Consider the following 19,109-nt stretch of genomic DNA (forward strand, 5'->3'; position numbering starts at 1 on the left):
AACTGGAAAGGAAACGGGTGGCTGTGTTATTATCTCTGGTTGGGGCTGTAGCTCAGTTGGGAAAGTGCTTGCCTAGCGTGCGCATAGCCCTGGGTTCGATTCCCATCACTCCATAAAACCAGGCACAGTGGAAAACACCTGTAATCTCAGCACTGGGAGACAGAAGGATCAGAAGTTCAAGGTCACCCTCTAGTAAATACTGAGTTCAAAGTCAGCCTGGGATATTGAAACCCTGTCTCAAAAAATAACAAACAATAAGAAGAAAAAAAGTATCATTTCTCCTAGCAGGCCACTAACACCATCCATCCCCAGCCAGGTTGAAGGCTCTTTGTAAAGCCAGATTGGTGTCTCCAGCTTAGACCCATTGTCTAAATTGTCCTTTGAATGTGTTGTGGTCCTGCTGTTGAGAGCATCATGTGACTCTTCACTGTCCCTTCCATGAGCCTGGACTGCAGGACCGCACTCCTAGCCTGGCCTATGCTCCTCTCCCCAGCCTCCCCTCTTCTCTGCTGTGATGGCTACTAGCTCCCCAATACTCAGTGCTCCTCAGTACCTGTCTCCAGAAGGCAGTTCCCATCTGCCTCACTGATGGACCATCAGTGCGTGGCTGGCCTTCATGTAAGCAGACCACCTCAGTGGTCCATCAGCAGGCCCCTGTCCATCACAGAGATGTCAGCATCAGTTTGCACAAGCCCAGGCTGTGCACATGGTCCTCTTGTCTGTTCTGTTAGCTGCAAGCCCGGAAGCTTGCCCTTTAAGAGCCTCTAGCGCCTTCCCTTACCACCTCTCCCCCAAAACATCACAGTTTTGGTTCAGACACTATTCCTTCTCATCTGTAATGTTGTGTCTCCTCTGTGTCCACCTCCTTGCCTCAGTTTCCCTCCCCTGATTTCCCTTCTACTCTGTTGGCCGGGCATTCAACTCAGTTCCTATAAAGGAGCCAAAGTTTATATTTGAGAATACAAGCCAGACCTCTTTACTCACTTTTTTTTTTTTTTGTGGAAACTTTCATTTGTTTTGTTTTTGATGATGTCGAGATTGAGCTCAGGTCCTTATGTGCGCTGGCCAGGCACTCTGCCACCGGCACATTCCCCTCCATCCTGCTTAGCCTACTTTCTTGGTTTTAAAAGACTTCTTGGGGCCTGGAGAGTTGTCTCAGTGGTAAGGGCACTGGCTGCTTTACTAGAGGACCTGGCTTGAATCCCCAGCACCCACATGGTAGCTCACAACCGTCTGTGTCTCCAGGGGATCCAACGTTCTTTTCTGGCCTCCGTGGGCGCCAGGCACACAAATGGTGCTTGAACTTGTATGAAGTCAAACACCATACGTGGGCTGGAAAGAGTGCCCGGCAGTTAAGAACACTTGCCGCTCTTGCAGAGGACCCAGGTTCAGTTCCCAGCTCCCACGTGTTTGACTCACAACCCTCTGTAACTCCAGTGTCCAAGGCATCTGTTGTCTTCTTCATGGGCAACGGGGACCTGTGTGGTACACATGCAGGCACAACATTCATGCACATTAAATAAAAAATAAATAAATCTAAAAAAACAATACCCGAAGCCAGGTGGTGGCAGCACACACCTTTAATCCCAGAGGCAGAGGCAGGTGGATCTCTGTGACTTTGAGACCAGCCTGGTCTACAGAGCGAGTTCAAGGATAGCCAGGACTACACAGAAAAACCCTGTCTCGGGGGGAAAAAAAAAACAGAAACAAATAAAAAAAAAACTTGAACAATTGAAATTTTCTTTTTCTAAAAGGCTTCTTTTCTGCTCTTGAATGGGACACACACATCTCTCCACGAGGCCTTTTCCTTCTTCCAACATGCCCCACCTTCCTGCTTCCTCTGCCCCAGCAGCTGGCCCTCCTCTCTTCCTTAAATGCAGGGAGGCTCCAGCCTTTCCCTCCCTCCCCAGGGACTCCCTTGTAGCCCTTTCCTGCCCTGGTTCTTGTCTTAGGTCTCAGCCCACATGCTGCAAACACGCTATGGATCATTTCTGTTTGTCCATCCTTGGCCTTTTAACACTGCTTAATATTCTCTACACCAACTGCCGCTGTCAGAAGTGACTCCGGCCATTTATTTAAATGGTATTTCCCACCACCACCCCGACTTACGTGTGGATTTCTTGAGAGTAAGGACTCTCCTGGTCTTACTGTTGTCTGCTTGTTGGTGTTCTTACTGTGGCTGGCGTGCACTTGTTAATAGTTCTGCATTACGGAGGAGTGAAATCTCCCATATTGATTGCTCTTTTTCCTGTCCTTTGTCACAGGAACATGTTAGTTTTATCTGTTTGTATTTTACCTGTTTGCTTGGACACGATCTGTTTTCTCCCCATCTTACATCCCTGGAGCTTGCAGGGGCTGGATAGCAGAAGATGCAGATGTGTGGAATGTATAGGGTGACAGGCAGGCGGCACCCCAGAGTGCGGCTCCTTCACACAAGCGGCACCCCAGAGTGCGGCTCCTTCACACAAGCCTGGGGCTTGCGAAGCCCCGGCCAAAACTAAGACGTCCAGCTGCATCCTCCTCACTCCTCTGTATTCTCTCCATTCTGCCTCGGAAACCAGACACAGGAAACATCTGACCGTAATAAAAAGCACCCAGTAAATTCTAGCTTTCCTCATTGTTCAGTGAGCTCTGTCACGCTTTGGTCTGCGATTCTCTTAGGTCACTTGTGCAACACGCCACATGGCCGCCCCCAGCCTAGGAGCCAGGAACAGCTGCGGCCTGGACCGCTTAAGTGAAAATGACATATTTGTTAGCTACAGAGGGAGAAGTCTGGATTCTTGCTCTGTTGCTTGCAAAGCAGACCTCGCGCTTTGTCGAATGCTAAGTTTTCCCGTGAGCTGTCACCGTGGTTTATAACTAAAATAATCTCACATCCTTTAGAATAAACACAAATAATGAATCGCCGAACCGTTTCTGGGCTGTGCCTTTAATATTCAAAACAAAATTCATTCGAACTTACACAAAACATGAATATGTCACTCACTTCCTCTCGCTCGCGTCATCTGAACTTCCACATGCTCCTGGCCATTGCAGTGACTGCTTCCCCAGGAGACAGCCACCTGCCTGGGGCTTCCCTCCCAGGATCTTGGTCACACGCTTCCTCCAGCTCATCCACCTTCCTGGTCTGCAAGGCAGAAACCACTCTTACTGGGCATTGGCGCTTGGTAATATTTGCGAGAAGGGGCCTGGGGGTGCATTTTAGTGCAGGAGCATTGCCGCGCTGTGCAGAGCCCTGGGTTCCATCCCCAGGACCAACGGATAAACTGTGTGTGAAAGGAAGGAAGAAGAAGGTGAGGGAGGGATGCTTCACCAAGGGGTTGATGTAGCTGGTCTGAGCTCACAGGACAATCCCAGTAAGTGAAAAGCTGAATAACCCTCAGCGCAAACAATGAAAGAGGTCAGGAATCTGCTATGCCTTGGCTTCGACACCAGCAAGTTTGCGCTGGAGCAATTATTTCTAAATTTTTCTTCTCCCCCACTCCCTTTCTCTGTCACACACACACACACACACACACACACACACACACCATTTCTGGTCTCAGGCAGTGCTCTCCCACCTCAAGCTAAGTAGTGTGGACTCCAGTGAACACCAGTACCCAACCACCCCTACCTCCCTTGATACAAATAACATATGTTCTCTGCAGGCATTTTGTAGAGTCTACCACCAGAGGCAGTCACTGTCAATAGTTATTGTTCTTTAGATATTTAGTTAAGGTCCAGTTGTTTGTTTGTTTTTTTAAATGTTTGGATCAAAAAATTTTTAAAAAGATTAAATCAAGATTGATTATGAATACAAAGAAAGTAAATTATAATTGGAAAAATATGTCAACTGCAATGAAAATTGGGTACTTATAATTTTAGTGTTTTTTCGTGTGTATATGTACATGTGTGTATGAGTGTGCACATGTGTGATGTGTATATATGTACATGTGTGTACATGTGTGTGTATGAGTGTGTGATATGTGTATATGTCCATGTGTGTGTACATGTGTGTATGAGTGTGTGATGTGTATATATGTCCATGTGTGTGTACATGTGTGTGTATGTGTGTAATGTGTATATATGTCTGTGTGTGTACATGTGTGTATGAGCACGTGTGTGTGATGTGTGTATATGTCCATGTGTGCGTGTATGTGTGGTCTATGTATGTGTGTGTGCGCGTGCATGTGTGTGTTTATGTGTGTGCAGGCCAGAGGTTGACATCAGGTGTCTCCCCTGATCTCCACTTTATCTTCTGAGACAGCTGAGCTCTGAGCTCACTGAGTCAGTTAGTCTAGCTACCCAGCTTGCCCTGGGAATCCCTTTCTCTGCCTCCTGAGTTCTGGAATCATAGCAGACATCACACCCACCCCACATTTTCACAGGGGTTCAACACACCACTCCTCACACTTGAACAGCAAGTGTTTTATTTACTGAGTCATCTGCCCGGCTCTTGAGCTGTCTTGGGCAGTCAACTCCTTGGGGATCTTCCTGTTCTCCAGGCCAGTGAGACCTCTCCTTCTCACCCAGGCTGCAGCTTTAAAAGGAGGAGCATACCTCCCTGAGAGGAAACAGACACAAAACATGCTGACGAAGGGGTAGCACTCCTGAGTTAGACACGGCTTATGCAGATGGGATGGCCAGCTGTTCATCAAGCGGCCTGCTGGCGCCTCCACGTTTCTCTAAAGAGCAGGCAGCCCTGCTTTTCTCTTGGTGGATTTCAGAGCACGTGGTTTACCCTTGATGCAGGATGCTTGCCTCTGGATCCTCTCGGGAGCCGCTTCCCCCGCTCGCTGTCCCACAGTTCTGAGCGAACATCTCTCTGAAGACTGCCTGAAGGGTTTGTTGTCCAGCTGTAATTCTGCAGTGGTTCTTAGTGTCAGGTGTGGCGCTCATGACATAGCCTTGAATGAGCAGCTGTCATGGCTGCTTTAACTGAGTTACTATGCTAGCTCCGGTTGCTATTCTTTAGAGTTATGATGTCTATGCTGAATTTCTGTGTGTACTGAGATCTGGAAGATACTGCAGAGTGGGCTGTGGCTGTACACACATGTCCATGCGATCTGGAAGATACTGCAGAGTGGGCTGTGGCTGTACACACATGTCCATGCGATCTGGAAGATACTGCAGAGTGGGCTGTGGCTGTACACACATGTTCAGTATGGGTCTAGCCTGCACTCTGCAGTAAGTGAGCCTTTGGACCTGATCTCTTGAGTCTGGGTTGTTTGTGGCTCACACCTCATCTTGGTTTCCCTTACCGTGTAACTGCTGACCTGTGCATGGCCTTATAGCATCATTTGAGGTTGGGTCATATGTCAAGAGGCAGCCACACAAGATTCCCAGCTACAAACTCGGGAAATGTCGAAGGAGAAGCAATGTCAGCTTTACTTGGTCCCCTCTCTAAGACTCACAGGAAAGTACGGTGTTTACGTAGAGTTCGGGTCTTCGAGTTGCTCTGAAACATGTGGTCCCCTCCTCCTGCAGGTCTCTCTCTACACGAGGCCGTCTCTCTGCTTGGGATTTCCATTTTTGTTGCCTTAGACCCTCAACATCCTTCAACTCTCAGCCCAAGGGCCAGCTTCTTCTCCAGGGAAACCCTCCTGTCCAGCACCCTCTGGCCTTAAAACAAACAGCAGTCTCTCTTCTTGCTTTTAATTTTGTCAGTGTCTTGCTAAGTAACAACTTAGCAAGAGTTCTCTGGTAACAACTCTTTCCAAGATGAAAGACAAGGAGACCCACGAGAGTGGAGACCACGTTTTGTTTTTGTTGTTGTTGACTTCTGTATCATACTATCCTCATACCATAGAGGCCCAGCAAATATTTCCCGACCGTGTGATTGGATGGAAGAAGAATGCATTGTGGGTGCTGAATCCTGGAACTGTTCTCTTCCTTTGCTTTGGCTGCTTCAGAGCTCACACCTTGATTCTGCCTGCTGTGTGTGCAAAGGCCCTGGTGGCATGTGTTTTGTGCACTAACATCTTCCCCGCTATTATAGCTTCCCTTTCTTTGGCATCTCCACTTTATCATTCCAGCATATGCTATAAGTAATTACAGGCTACTTTCAGGGTTTTATTGGGGAGGGGGACAGTAAACAAACATGACTATAAGGGAGGGAGTGGCCGAAGGGGAGGGGCTAGTGCTTTTAGCCCGCTGCAGGGTATGGGTGGAGCCAGCGGGCACTGATGAAAGAAGAAAGACATGAACTTGTCCTCTTGTGTTGCAGATTCATTGCTTCTTTCCCTTGACTCCGCTGGACAAACCCTAGGCACAGGTACCAATTCTTCCACCTCTATCGTCTTCCCAGCCCTTAGTATTGGCTATGTTTGTAGTAAAGCCTCATGAGTTGGGGATATGGGGGAGGGCAAGAGGGCTGCAGCATTATGAGAAAGTCTCCAGGGGCTTCACCATGGAGGGAGCAGAAGAGGGGCGCAGTGTGAAACACTTTTCCATTTGTTTTACAAGTGAACACTGAGCTGGGCATGCAGGGGCAGAGGGGGAACAGGCAGAGGCAGGTCGGTCTCCATGAGTTTGAGGATAGCCTGGTGTTCATGAGGAGTTCCAGGCCAGCCAGGGCTACATAGTGAGACCCTGCCTTTAAAAAACAAAGATCTGCCTGGAAAGTTGCAGCTGGTGTTCCCACACAGAAGTGTCGCATTCCAAGTGAGAGGCTGTCTGGTCTCTGAGTGCCTGCCCTGTCTCAGAGTAGGGCAGAGGACTTTGGGAGGCCACCGGCTCTGAGCACGATTAAGCACCTACATCACCTGTAGAATGCCAGGCTGCTGCTGGGGCAGCTTCCTGAGGACATGTCCTTCTGTGCAGGATCACTTACACATCCCTGGGCTCAGGAAGAGAGCTCCTGGAGGGGGAGGGGCTACACCTGCCTGTGCCAGGCACAGGCAGACACTCCCTCCTTTCCTGTGTTTACAGTGCAGGACATGCTGTTTGTTACTCGCTATTTTGACCCAGACTCACTGAGGTCAGGAGGTGGCTGTCCCTGTCTGAAGCAGTCCCCCTATCCCATACCTCAGTTCTATGGCAGAGCAGGAAGGACAGCTCCTCAGCTTCCTCCTCCCCTCCCTGGGGGAGCTCAGAACAACTTTGCCCCAGGGAAAGGACATCCTTGTGTGACTAGGTAAAGATGGTCCACTTCATCCACTTCATCCTGTGTGACTGACTAGGTAAAGATGGTCCACTTCATCCTGTGTGACTGACTAGGTAAAGATGGTCCACTTCATCCTGTGTGACTGACTAGGTAAAGATGGTCCACTTCATCCCGTGTGACTGACTAGGTAAAGATGGTCCACTTCATCCTGTGTGACTGACTAGGTAAAGATGGTCCACTTCATTCTAGGACACCACCCTGAATACCAGGGAGGCCTGGCTGGCCTTTGGAGGGTGGTCAGTCTCATTCGCTGACCTCACCCATGATTCATTCGTGTTTACGAGGCTCAGGCAGTTGTTGTAGAGAGGGACCAAAGGAAAGATGTTGCCACCACCTACCCACCATGGGAAGGCCTGCTCTGTGTCAGCGCTGTGACAGGAGCTTTCTGGGTTCCTCGGTCATTTATCCGTTACACCAGCTTTGACTTCCCAGTTGTCCTGAAACACAGTCACCTGTTCAGAGCCCATCCATCCCCGCCCAGCTCGCGAGCCCACACTCTGCCTTTGCTAACCGTACCACCATCTCAAGCCATGTGTTTCCATGCCATTTGTGCTTGAGGTGCCTCCACCAAAATGCTGAGGTGTGTGAAAAGTCATTCCAGTAGTGTGGAAAGACAAGGGAGAGCTCTTAAACAACTCCAAATCGCATCTGTATATTACAAGAAAAGATTGATCAACTCAATACATTACAACTAAGGATTTTTATTATCAAAAGACCCATTGAAGGCATTGCCAAGGCAGCTTGAAAAATCAATTTGCATTGTGATTAACTAGCAAAGGATTTGCCTCTTGAACAAAGAACTACAAAATTCATTGAGAATGAACAACTCCGCCTGGTAGTGCTGGTGCACGCCTTTAATCCCAACACTCAGGAGGCAGAAGCAGAGGCAGACAGATCTCTGTGAGTTCAAGGCCAGCCTGGTGTACAGAGTGAGTTCCAGGACAGCCAAGGCTTCAGAGAGAAACCCTGTCTCAAAAAACAAAGCAAAGCAAACCAGACCAAAACAAAATGAATGAAGGACCCAGTACAGAAATGAGCAGAAGACTTGAAAAAGCATTTCCAAAAGAGGCCAATAAACCTAAGGATAGGTTTTCAAGTACGTTAGTATCCAGGAAAGTGAACACTGGAATCCCACGGAGACATCACTACCCATTTACAGAACAACAAAACATGATAGCGTGACAGTCCCAGTGTTGATGGGACCACGATGGAGCAGAAGCAAGGCTCCGCTGAGTGGGAAGTCAAGTTTGTATAGTCACCCCAAAAAAGACGATGATGGTGTGGAAATAAGTGAACCCCACATATCCTGGCAATGCCACCTCTAGACACCTTCGTTATAGGGATGGATGCTATTATCTACTCAGATATATGTTACACATTTGCATTCATGCCCACGTCTTCAGGAGGGGCGTGCCATACCTGCCTGTGCGCTTGTGACCATCACAAGCAGGCACACTTCCTCCCTTCCTGTGTTTACAGTGCAAGACACACTAATTGGCACTCTGCCCTTTGACCCAGCCTCAGGTCAGGGAGGTGGTTCTCCCAGTCCCAGACAATAGTCAGAATTGTAAGACCCCAAAACAACCCACATATGGGAACAGCTGTGAATATGCAAATGTCATTGGTGTGGAACAGAAGAAAATGAACAAGTTATACATAGATTTGACAGCATAGTTAAGTAAGTCTGTTTTTATTTTGCCTTTTTAAATTTAAATTTTTATTTCTTGAGACATGATCCTTGCTGTAGAGAAAGAATCCTGGCTTCTATGGAAACTCTTTGTAAAGCAGGCTGTTTTCAACTTGTGGCAATCCCCCTGCCTCTGCCTCTGGGTTACAGACCTGTGCTGCCACATCTGGCTTTCCTAGGTACCCCCACTTCTAGCTGTCTGGGACCCCCTGTGTAGTCCAGATTGGCTTCCAGCTTGCAGGAGTCCCCTTGCCCCAGCCTTCCAAGTGCTGATATTGCAGATGTGTGCTGCCAAGCCCTGCTCTAAGACACAAGAAATGTTTTATGTACTTTATTTCATTTTTGTGGGCCTAGGAATTAAACCTGGGGCTTTGTGTGTGCCAGGCAAGTGTGCACCAGGCAAGTGCGCTGCCACTGAGTTACATGCCCAGCAATAACGTGGGTGAGTCTTAATAAAGGCAGGCAGACAATAGAGAATACACACTGGTTTTCATTTGTATGAACTTCTAAAGCAAAATGAAACCATATTTGTTTAGATGCACAGTTCAATGTTAGAACAGTAAGGAGAAATACGAGATTGAATTCCATAATAGCCGGGGCAGTGGTGGGAGCATCTCAGAACTGGAATGTTCTCTCCAGTGACCTAAGTAGGGGTTAGGGGACTATCCCTCGCACAGTAACTCATCACGCTGTACATTAAGATCTTACATACTCTTCTCTACATGCAAAAGCCATAACCCAGGCATGCCACAAGCAGCACTTGCCTGGAAACAGGAGGAGGGGACAGTTAATATTTATGGGACGTCACTGTGTGTCAGACAGTTCTCAGCTCTTCCACTTGAGCCAAGTTAGATAGATGCGGTTATCTCCCCTCCCTGCTTTCTCAGCTTAAGAAACTGACATACGGAGAAGGGAAGTGCTTTATCCAACATCAAATAGCAAGTAAATGTCCGAGCTGGACTTTGAGTGCGGGCATTCTGGTGCCAGTGCCCATCTTGTCCACGTAGTTCCTGGTTTTTTTCTCTTTGCATTCATTTTCAAGGGGATCTTTGTCCCTCCCCTCTATCTCTCCCGGAGTTATAAAGTATACGAAGCTTAATTTGCAGATAGCTGTGGACCAGAAGGTGTAGTTTTTTCTTAGCCAAGGTTTCTATTACTGTGATAAACACCATGACCAAAAGCAACTAGGAGAGAAAAGGGTTTATTTGGGTCACACGTCCAGCCATAGTCCATCATTGAAGGAAGTCAGGGCAGGAACTCAAGCAGGCCAGGAACGTGGAGGTAGGAGATGAAACAAGCCTGGGCAGTGAGGGGGTGGGGGCACGCAGAGGGGGTTACCTGCTGGCTTGCTCAGCCTGCCTTCTTAGAAAACTCAGGACTGCCTATGAGAGTTCGCATCTCCTACAGTGCTCTGGGCCCTCCCATATCAGGCATTAACTAAGAAAATGCCCGACAGACAGTGCCCTACAAGCTAATCTTATAGAGGCATTTTCTCAATTCAGAGTTCCTCTCCCCAGATGACTATGGCTTGTGTCAAGTTGACACAAAACTATGCAACACAGGCCAAAAGTCAGCTTTTAAATTGTGTGTACTTGGGTAGGTCTGTGCACATGCATGCTGGCGCCCATCATGGCCGAGGCATCTGATCCGTCAGCTCTCCTGGAGATGCAGACTCAGGCAGTTGTGAGCCATCTGACCTGGGCGCTGGGAACTGAACGCAGGTTTTCTGGAAGCAGTACATGCTCTTCGCTGCTGAGCCACCTCTCCAGCCCCAGCTTCTTTTAAATGAGCGTACAAAACAAGGGGTTTTGTTATGACAGCTTCCCAGAGGGCTTAGCAAATACAGACTCAGACCTAGATTCGGACCAGTTCTCATCTTACCCAGCATTCCGTTTTCCTGACTTCACCTGCGAGACTCCTCAGGTAGTTCCGTCTTAGCCATGCTCTCGAGGAACACTGGCCAGCAGACTTCTGCTTTGCATCACTCCTGAAAGCCGGAAGAGCCAGGCAGGCTTTCCTCAGCGGCCACTTGACTGTTTTATGTGGAAGGACTTTCTGTAGCATTGGGCATACCCCATTGCCAGAAAAGCTTTAGTATCTTAGCAAAACAGCTTTGGGTTTAATCCCTAGTTTATGTCCGTTCTTTAGCCGGAGTAATTAAACATAGGAAAGCAAGATTCCATCTTAGATAAGGAGTAGATGCACTCCCCATGTCTCTTGTCACCGAGTGCCGCTAATGGCCTGGACAGAATGCACTCCATAGCTATTTGAGGACTCTGGGACATTAGTCATTGCCGACAGGTTGGGAAGAACACCAGAACTTAATGTATTACCAGGCTGACAGTGAGCTTCCAGTTTTCCCTCCGTGTCCCACATCCTGGAAGCCCACAACCCAGCCGTGGACTCCGAGCAAACCATTCTAGGAAATGGCCTCTGGCTGTGCCTGGGGGGCGGGGGGGATGCTCCTAAGGCTCATGCAGAGGGGGAGTCCCATAGCCAGTGGTGGGGGGTGCTCCTAAGGCTCATGCAGAGGGGGAGTCCCACAGCCAGTGGTGGGGGGTGCTCCTAAGGCTCATGCAGAGGGGGAGTCCCACGGCCAGGGGTGGGGGTGCTCCTAAGGCTCATGCAGAGGGGGAAATCCACGGCGGGTGTGTGTGTGTGTGTGTGCTCCTAAGGTTCATGCAGAGGGGGAAATCCATGGCGGGTGTGTGTGTGTGTGTATGTGTGTGTGTGTGTGTGTGCTCCTAAGGCTCATGCAAAAGGGGAGTCCCATGGGCGGAGGGGGGTGCTCCTAAGGCTCATGCAGAGGGGAGTCCCACGACCAGGGGTGGGGGAGTGCTCCTAAGGCTCATGCAGAGGGGGAATCCCACGGCCGGGGGTGGGGGGGGTGCTCCCAAGGCTCATGCAGAGGGGGAATCTCATGGCTGGGGGGGGGTGCTCCTAAGGCTTGTGCAGAGGGGGACTCCCACGGTTGTGTTTTCGTCTTTGTTCCCCTTGTGTCCTGCCCTGAGCAGTCCCACGGAGGTGGTGGAGGTAATGACAGTGGAGGCAGTGAGGGCGGTAGAGAAGCTGAGGTCTCAAGAGGATGGAGTTGGGGTTTTGTTTTGTTTGTTTGCTTTTCTGCTTTCCTGCAGGTTGTCCCAGATCTGGGTACAGCAGTATAGAATTCATCATAGACTTTGGTAACTGAGGCCCTGGCATTTTGGCCAAAGGATCAAGAACAGAGGCCCAAGGAACTATAGTGCACAGGGCAGAAACCAGTGAGGAATGAGGTGCTTGGGAAAGCAGCTCCAAACAAAGGCTCTGAGGGACAGAGAACCTCTTGGGGTGTCAGCTGGACACTGGGTGGCGCATGCAGAAGACGAGCCTGCAAAGGCTTGAAAGTGGAGCCGGCAGTGAAACCACAGCCCACAGAAAGCTGGTCAGGACTTGCTGCCCAAACCCAGCCTGCTTGATTGTCTCCTAAAACAAAAATAACACCCTCCACTGACTTCAGACAAGACCTAAGGTTTCATAACACAATATTAAAATACCCAGGATATGAGCCAAAATTAATCATCTTATAAATAACCAGAGAAATCTCAGCTTGCATGGGAAAAGGCAACCAACAATTGCCAAGGCTGGGACAGTACAGACATCCTACCAAAGACCTGCAAAGTCAGGGCAGACACTGCTGCTCAAAGTAATAGGAAGGGGAACGTCTCAGCGAGAGTAGTAAATGAATAAATACGGTAACTGCGTTCTTAAATTCAAAATAACAAAATGGAGGTACAGAGGAGTCAGTGTATTGGGGCAGGGGGGACTGCCAAAACAATCCAATCTGGTCAGGCAGTGGTAGCGCACGCCTTTAATCCCAGGACTTGGGAGGCAGAGGCAGGTGGATCTCTGAGTTCAAGGCCAGCCTGGTCTACAGAGTGAGTTCCAGGACAGCCAGGGCTACACAGAGAAACCCTGTCTCAAAAAATCAACAAAAAATAAATAAAATAAAAAAGAAGAAAAGAAAAGGAAGGAAGGAAGGAAGGAAGGAAGGAAGGAAGGAAGAAAGAAAGAAAGAAAGAAAGAAAGAAAGAAAGAAAGAAAGAAAGAAAGAAAAGAGAAAGTTAAAGAAGCAATCTGCTAAATTAACAGCTCCTGGGGGCTTGTTTGAGAACACTAGAGAATTTAGCAGCTGGGCATCAGGTGCTGGATAGAGAGTGCTAGCCAGACAAACATTAGAAGAAAGACTGCCTAAAACCTCCTAAACCCGGTGGACAAATAGAGTTCAAAATCAGTCCATGTAATCTCCCATATTAATTATCTACAAATCCTGTCTGATTGGGAGGGTGGTGGTGCCTTTAATCCCAGTACTCAGGAGACAGAGGAAAGCGGATCTCCGTAAGTTTGAGGCCAGCCTGGTCTGTAAAGTGAGTTCCAAGACAGCCAGGGTTGTGACACAGAAAAGCCCTGTCTCAGATAAATAAATAAATAAATAAATAAATAAATAAATAAATAAATAAATAAATAAATAAAACCCCCAAACCAACCAAGCGAACAAACATTCAGGCTGAGAGGCATGGCTGTCTCTAAAGTGCTTGCTTAGCGTTCCTGAGGCCGTGGGCTACATAAACTAGACCTAATGGTACACACCTATTATCCCAGCGCTCAGGAGCTGGAGGCAGAGATCAGTTCAGTCATCCTTGGTTTTGTAGCAAGTTTGAGGTCAACCTAAGACACATAAGATGCTATCTCAAAAAGATTTTTTTTAGATAAGGAAGTAAACCAACTATTTGACACCATCAGTTAAAGAGTGTTTGAAAGTTCAACCTCTATTTGTGAAGAAACAGCTGGGCAGTCAGAAAGGAGCTTCTTTTTAAGGGAGTGTGAATACAATTAAAATACATTGTATGAAATTCTCAAAGAACTAATCAAAAGAAAGGAATGTCTCTATGATTTTTGTTGTTGTTGTTGTTGTTTCAAGACAGGATTTCTCTTGTGTCGCTTTGGAGCCTGTCCTGGAACGTGCTCTGTAGATCAGGCTGGCCTGGAGCTCACAGAGATCCATCTGCCTCTGCCTTCCGAGTGCTGGGATCAAAGGTGTGCGACACCACCACCCGGCTGAATGTCCCTGTCCTAATGTAGGGCACCTGCAGGGAGCCATAGCCCACATGTCTGCAGTCAGGGTCCACGCCTAGAAGTTCCAGGTGGTGGCAAAGTGAGAAGAAAGGACCTTACGGGATGTAGGTTATCAAGAAAGAAGTTAAACTGCTCTCTTCGTTGATCACACATAGAAAATCCCAGAGAATATGTGAAATCCAGACTCCTAGAACTGTAACTGAGTTTAGTTAGCTACAGTACCCAAGGTCAAGACACAAAGTTAGTTGTGATGTTAAACACAGATAATTTACAAAGACGTTAAAAAGGTTTTAACTCCCCCACACCAGAGTATTTATGGATAAACCCAGTGAATCACTTAGAAAACGTCTGTAAACCACTTCCTCTCTCTCCTTTCCTTCCCACCAGCCTCCCTGGCTCTTTAAGCCACAGCCCAGAGCCTTCCTTGTCTGTCGTCCTCCCGACAGGATACCCGCCCCCACTTAAGAACGCCTCTTTCTGCCACTTCTTCCTTGCACCACTGTCCAAGGTCCTGGCTCCTCTGCCCTGGACCAGTAACCGTTTCCCTAGGCTGTCTGCAGATTTGTTGCCTCCCGGAGGCCTTTCTCAGAGCAGCTGGGGCAGTCTTCTGGAATCGGAAGCAGGATGGTGTCTCATTAGCACTGTAAGCTCTCACGATACACGCTGACTGCGGTCCTCCCTGACTTACAAAATCTTACTTCCCTCCGTCATTTCTCCAGCGTCTGTGCCCCTTGCTGCTCGTCAGCCATGCACTCTTGCTCCTTGAAGATTCCAGGTCTCCTCCTGAGCATGGCGTGACTGTCTGCATTGTCCAGTGTCACCCTACAGGACAGTCACTTCACCCAAGGCAGTCTCTGCAGACACCCATTCCTTCTCTAGAAAGCTGTGCCTCCCTCCATTCATCCAGAGCACTCAGCCATTCAAATTGGCCGTCCCCATTACGTCTGTCAGTGTCCCCTACTATACTGTGGGTGGCATTATCCAAGGACCCTGTGCATCTGGTAGAACAGCTCTTAGCATGTAATAAGTTCCTGGTAAATATTTATTTAAAAAAAGCAGGTACATGTATGTAAGTATTAGTGCATCTACACATGAACACGAACATACACACAAGAGACAGGCACAAAGAGAAATCCTACTATGTTCTCTTTCTTTCTTTCTTTCTTTCTTTCTTTCTTTCTTTCTTTCTTTTTTTCAAGATAGGCTTTCTCTCTGTAACAACCTTGCCTGTCCTGGAACTCACTTTGTAGACCAGGCTGGCCTTAAACTCAAACTCACAGATCCGCCTGCCTCTGCCTCCTGAGTGCTGGGATTAAAGGCATGTACCACGCCACCCATCTCCTCCATTCTTAACTATTACAAAACCCGCATCAGACACAAATGTTCTTGTAGCTTCATAGACTGTTCTTTAAACTTGCCATTTGTCTTAATTGGCTTAACCTACCATAATAAAATTGATTTGGTGACTTGGAAAACTGAACATAGGAAGCCAGAAAGATGGTTCAGTAAAAAGGGTGTTTGCCACCACATCTGACAACCTGAATTTGATCCCCAGTTTCAAGTAGGAAAAGACAGACTCTCCCCAAAAGTTATCCCCTGTCATTATTGTAACTGCTATGGCACATGCACCCCCACACATACACTAAAAAAAAAATATAGAAATATTTCAAAATTTTAAGGAAAACATTAGAGACAATAATTGCCACTTAATAAATAATGATATGACCGTGCAGGAGAATAATGTGGCTGTTTAAAATGAAAATTTAGAGCTGGAATGGAGGCACACACCTTAATTCCAGCATTTGGGAGGCGGATCTCCATGAGTTCAGGGCTAGCCTGGTCTACATGACAAGTTTCAGGGTAGCCAGGGCTACATAATAAAGAGACACTGTGTCAAGAAAAATAAAAGATAGAATTTAATCCCAGTGCTTGGGAAGCAGAAAGCCAGCCTGAGCTACATGCAACCCTACCTTAAAAATAAATAAATTAAAAAAAGGATTATTGAAGTTTTTTTTTCACTGACATAGAGTATGTCCTGGATGCTATGTTATAAACCAGCATGTAATTAGGGCCATATGTAAGTGGAATTACACATACACAGTCCCATGCATATCAATGAGAAGAGATTTCAATAGCCACCAAAATGTAGTGATTAACTTTAGGTAAGAGAAATGTCAAACCGTTCCTTTATTATTGCATGAAAGAGAGAGAGACAGACAGAGAGACAGAGAGAGACAGAGAGAGAATGTGTATAGTTCAGAAGACGGCTTTCAGGAGTTGGCGCTCTCCTTCTGCCATGGGGCCAGAGAATTGAGCTCAAGTCGCCACGTTTGTTTGGCAAGGCTTTTAGTCACTCAGCCATGTCCCTACACCTGATTTGGTTTTTAGATTGAGTGTATATTATTTTTATGACTAAAAACATATTATTTTTGTCTGTCTGAAAAGGGAACTCTTATTTTTTTTTAAATATTTATTTATTATGTATACAATATTCTGTCTGTGTGTATGTCTGCAGGCCAGAAGAGGACACCAGACCTCATTACAGATGGTTGTGAGCCACCATGTGGTTGCCGGGAATTGAACTCAGGACCTTTGGAAGAGCAGGCAGTGCTCTAAACCACTGAGCCATTTCTCCAGCCCCGGGAACTCTTATTTTGTTGATCAACTTTGTCCATTCATCTTTATAACAAAAATACCTTACGATGCACAAGTTATAAATAAGGCATTTATTCCTTGAAGTTCTAAAGGCCAGAGAATCCAAGATCGAGGAGCCAGCACATTCGGGGTCTGGTGACGGCTCGTTCTCCAAAGATGCCTTCCCCATTGTGTCTTCACATAACAGAAGGTGCAGACAGGATCCCCGAAAGCTGTGTTGTAAGGACAGTCATCCTGTTAGTGAGGGTAGAACCCTGGTGGCCTAATCACCCTGTAACAGCCCTGACTCTTCATACCGCTGTACTGGGGTTAACTCCCTTTATATGAACCTTGGGGGACACTCACACTCACCCTAAAGCAGTCAGGATTGCTGCCCTGTCATAGGCTCCATGAAGATTAAGGTACAGACTGCAGAGTGAGCCATTTTCCTCTGTCCTGGGCCAGCTGCTCCTCTCCCATGCTGTTACTCATAGTCCTGTAACTGAATGAAGGTGGCCTTGCAGGGGGGCATAGGCTCACTTGGTGTCACTAGCGGGGTTGAATTTGTCCCTGGTTTTCTCAGGACAGAGGGGAGGTGGGTGTCGTGAGATCCCCGCGGCAGTGGGAAGCATTTCTGCCTGTGTTGAGAGACTTGAGTGCAGGGAGGTCCCACTCCCCGTTAGCCCCTCCTGACAGTGCCACAGCCTAGCCCTGCTGTGAATGAGTCAGTCAGCCACAGGGGACTCAGTCCTGTCAGGAGACCTCGTCTCCCCCATACCAGCCTACACACATCCAGCTGGGACTGGATTTTAGTTTGTGAATATCTTAAGTTATTTTCCTGGGTCAGTTAATTTAGTCTAGGTCAGTGGGATTCTCTGTTTTCTAAAGCTGCTTTCCTATTTTAGTTTGTCGTTGATAAATTGACCCCACGTTGTGGTTTATTTCCCCGTCTAGAGATGATGTGGGAGTCATTTGCACTTTGACCAGCCCCTCTCAGCAGCCCCCTCTGACTCCCATGATTCGTGTGTTGTGTGGCCGGATCTTTGGCCATCATCGTTGGGACGGGGAATAGAGGGAACGGGACACAGTTGCTCCTATGCTGCTGGCCAGATGAGGGTCTGCTCTTCATGGGTTCCTGGAGAGCCCACATGGACTGAGGAAGGAACAAGCAGCCTCCGAGTTGGGCCTGGGCTGGCTCAGCAGCTTCCCTGCCATTCTGCTTAGTGGTTAGGAATCTCAGGCATATTGTATCCTCCCTCATCCAGCCTCCTCTGGAAATGAAGAGGATTCATGCTTCGTGGGGTATAAGGGTTAAATTGAAGGCACCAGTGGCAGCACTAAGAGAGACCAGAGTACAAAGTGTGTGTGTGTGTGTGTGTGTGTGTGTGTGTGTGTGTGTGTGTGTGTGGTCAGTAGACAGTAGCTTCCCTCAGTCTGTTGTCTCACTCTGCATCATCTTTGACAGCCATTTGGACCTGTTGCCCTCTGCGTCCCCCACCCAAGCCTTGACACAGTGTTTATGTTTAATGTAGCTTTTATGGGAGACTGTACAATGTTGCTTCTTTGGAAGTGAAAGATCTATTTTGGGTAAGATCATTCCTCCATTTACTGCTGTGCTCTTTGCTCTTGGGAATTCATCATGGCTGAGTGATGGGAGCCAATAACCATGAGACAGAAGATGGGTGGAGCCGCTTCTCATGTGTGCGTAGTTTGCCTGCTTGATGGACCATTTGGCCTAAATGTGTTTGTAAGTGGCCGGGTGTATGGTACATGCCTTTAATCCTGCTATTCAGGAGGCAGAGACAGGTAGATCTCTGTGAGTTCAAGGTCAGTTTGGACTACTTAGCCAGTTCCAGGCCAATCTGGACTACACAGTGAGACCTTGTCTCATAAAAAAAAATTATATGTGAATAATTGTGATTTTCTGGTAGAGCCAATGGCTTTATATTCCCATAGAATACTGAACTTTATGTACTTTGTTAATGTTCCCCTACACTGCTCTAGATGGGAGATATGGTTGTTATCAGTAGGGGTCACTTAATCAGTACTGATTCCATGTCAGCTGAAGGGAATGGATGGTGACTCTGTAGAATGGGAAAAGGAAGGGCTTACTCAGATTAACATGGCTTAGCAGGTAGGCCCTGTGTTAATCACTTTACTGTTGGCTGCGATTGAAACACTTACAGAAGGAGGCTTTCTTTGAGCTATGGTTCCTCCATGATGCAGAGTGGAGGCCTGGTGACTGGAGCACAGGCTGAGGGCTCTCACATCTGGGACCACAGCAGGAAACAGATATTGAACTTGGAATGGTGTAAGCCTTCAAACTCACTGCCACCTCCAGTGACATGTCTCCCAAAGAGCTCCAACAATAAGGACTAAGTATTCAAACTCCAGAGACTGTGGGGGACATTGTCATTTAAACCAGCGTCAGTGCGATTAACTGGAATTCTATTTGATGCTCAGTAGTTGAGGCTGAGGCTTGGCTGTCACCCCCACTGTCAGGGACTTTCAGAAAGGTTGCCTGTTGCCTAG

At 47.7% G+C, this 19,109-nt stretch overlaps 1 protein-coding gene across 3 annotated transcripts in view; it reads left to right on the forward strand.

Moving 5' to 3' along the window:
• The window catches only part of St3gal3 (ST3 beta-galactoside alpha-2,3-sialyltransferase 3), a 220,504-nt gene that overhangs the window by 79,945 nt on the left and 121,450 nt on the right, over positions 1-19,109 (forward strand). For 2 of the 3 annotated variants that reach the window (XM_057784235.1, XM_057784236.1), the window contains exon 3: positions 6,206-6,253. The exons of the other annotated variant lie outside the window; for it this stretch is intronic. In XM_057784235.1, the coding sequence (XP_057640218.1) occupies positions 6,206-6,253 (48 nt within the window). The remainder of the gene's footprint in view (positions 1-6,205; positions 6,254-19,109) is intronic. 3 annotated transcript variants of the gene reach the window in all.

Source organism: Chionomys nivalis, chromosome 11 (assembly GCF_950005125.1).
Source record: "Chionomys nivalis chromosome 11, mChiNiv1.1, whole genome shotgun sequence".
Classification (NCBI taxonomy): domain Eukaryota; kingdom Metazoa; phylum Chordata; class Mammalia; order Rodentia; family Cricetidae; genus Chionomys; species Chionomys nivalis.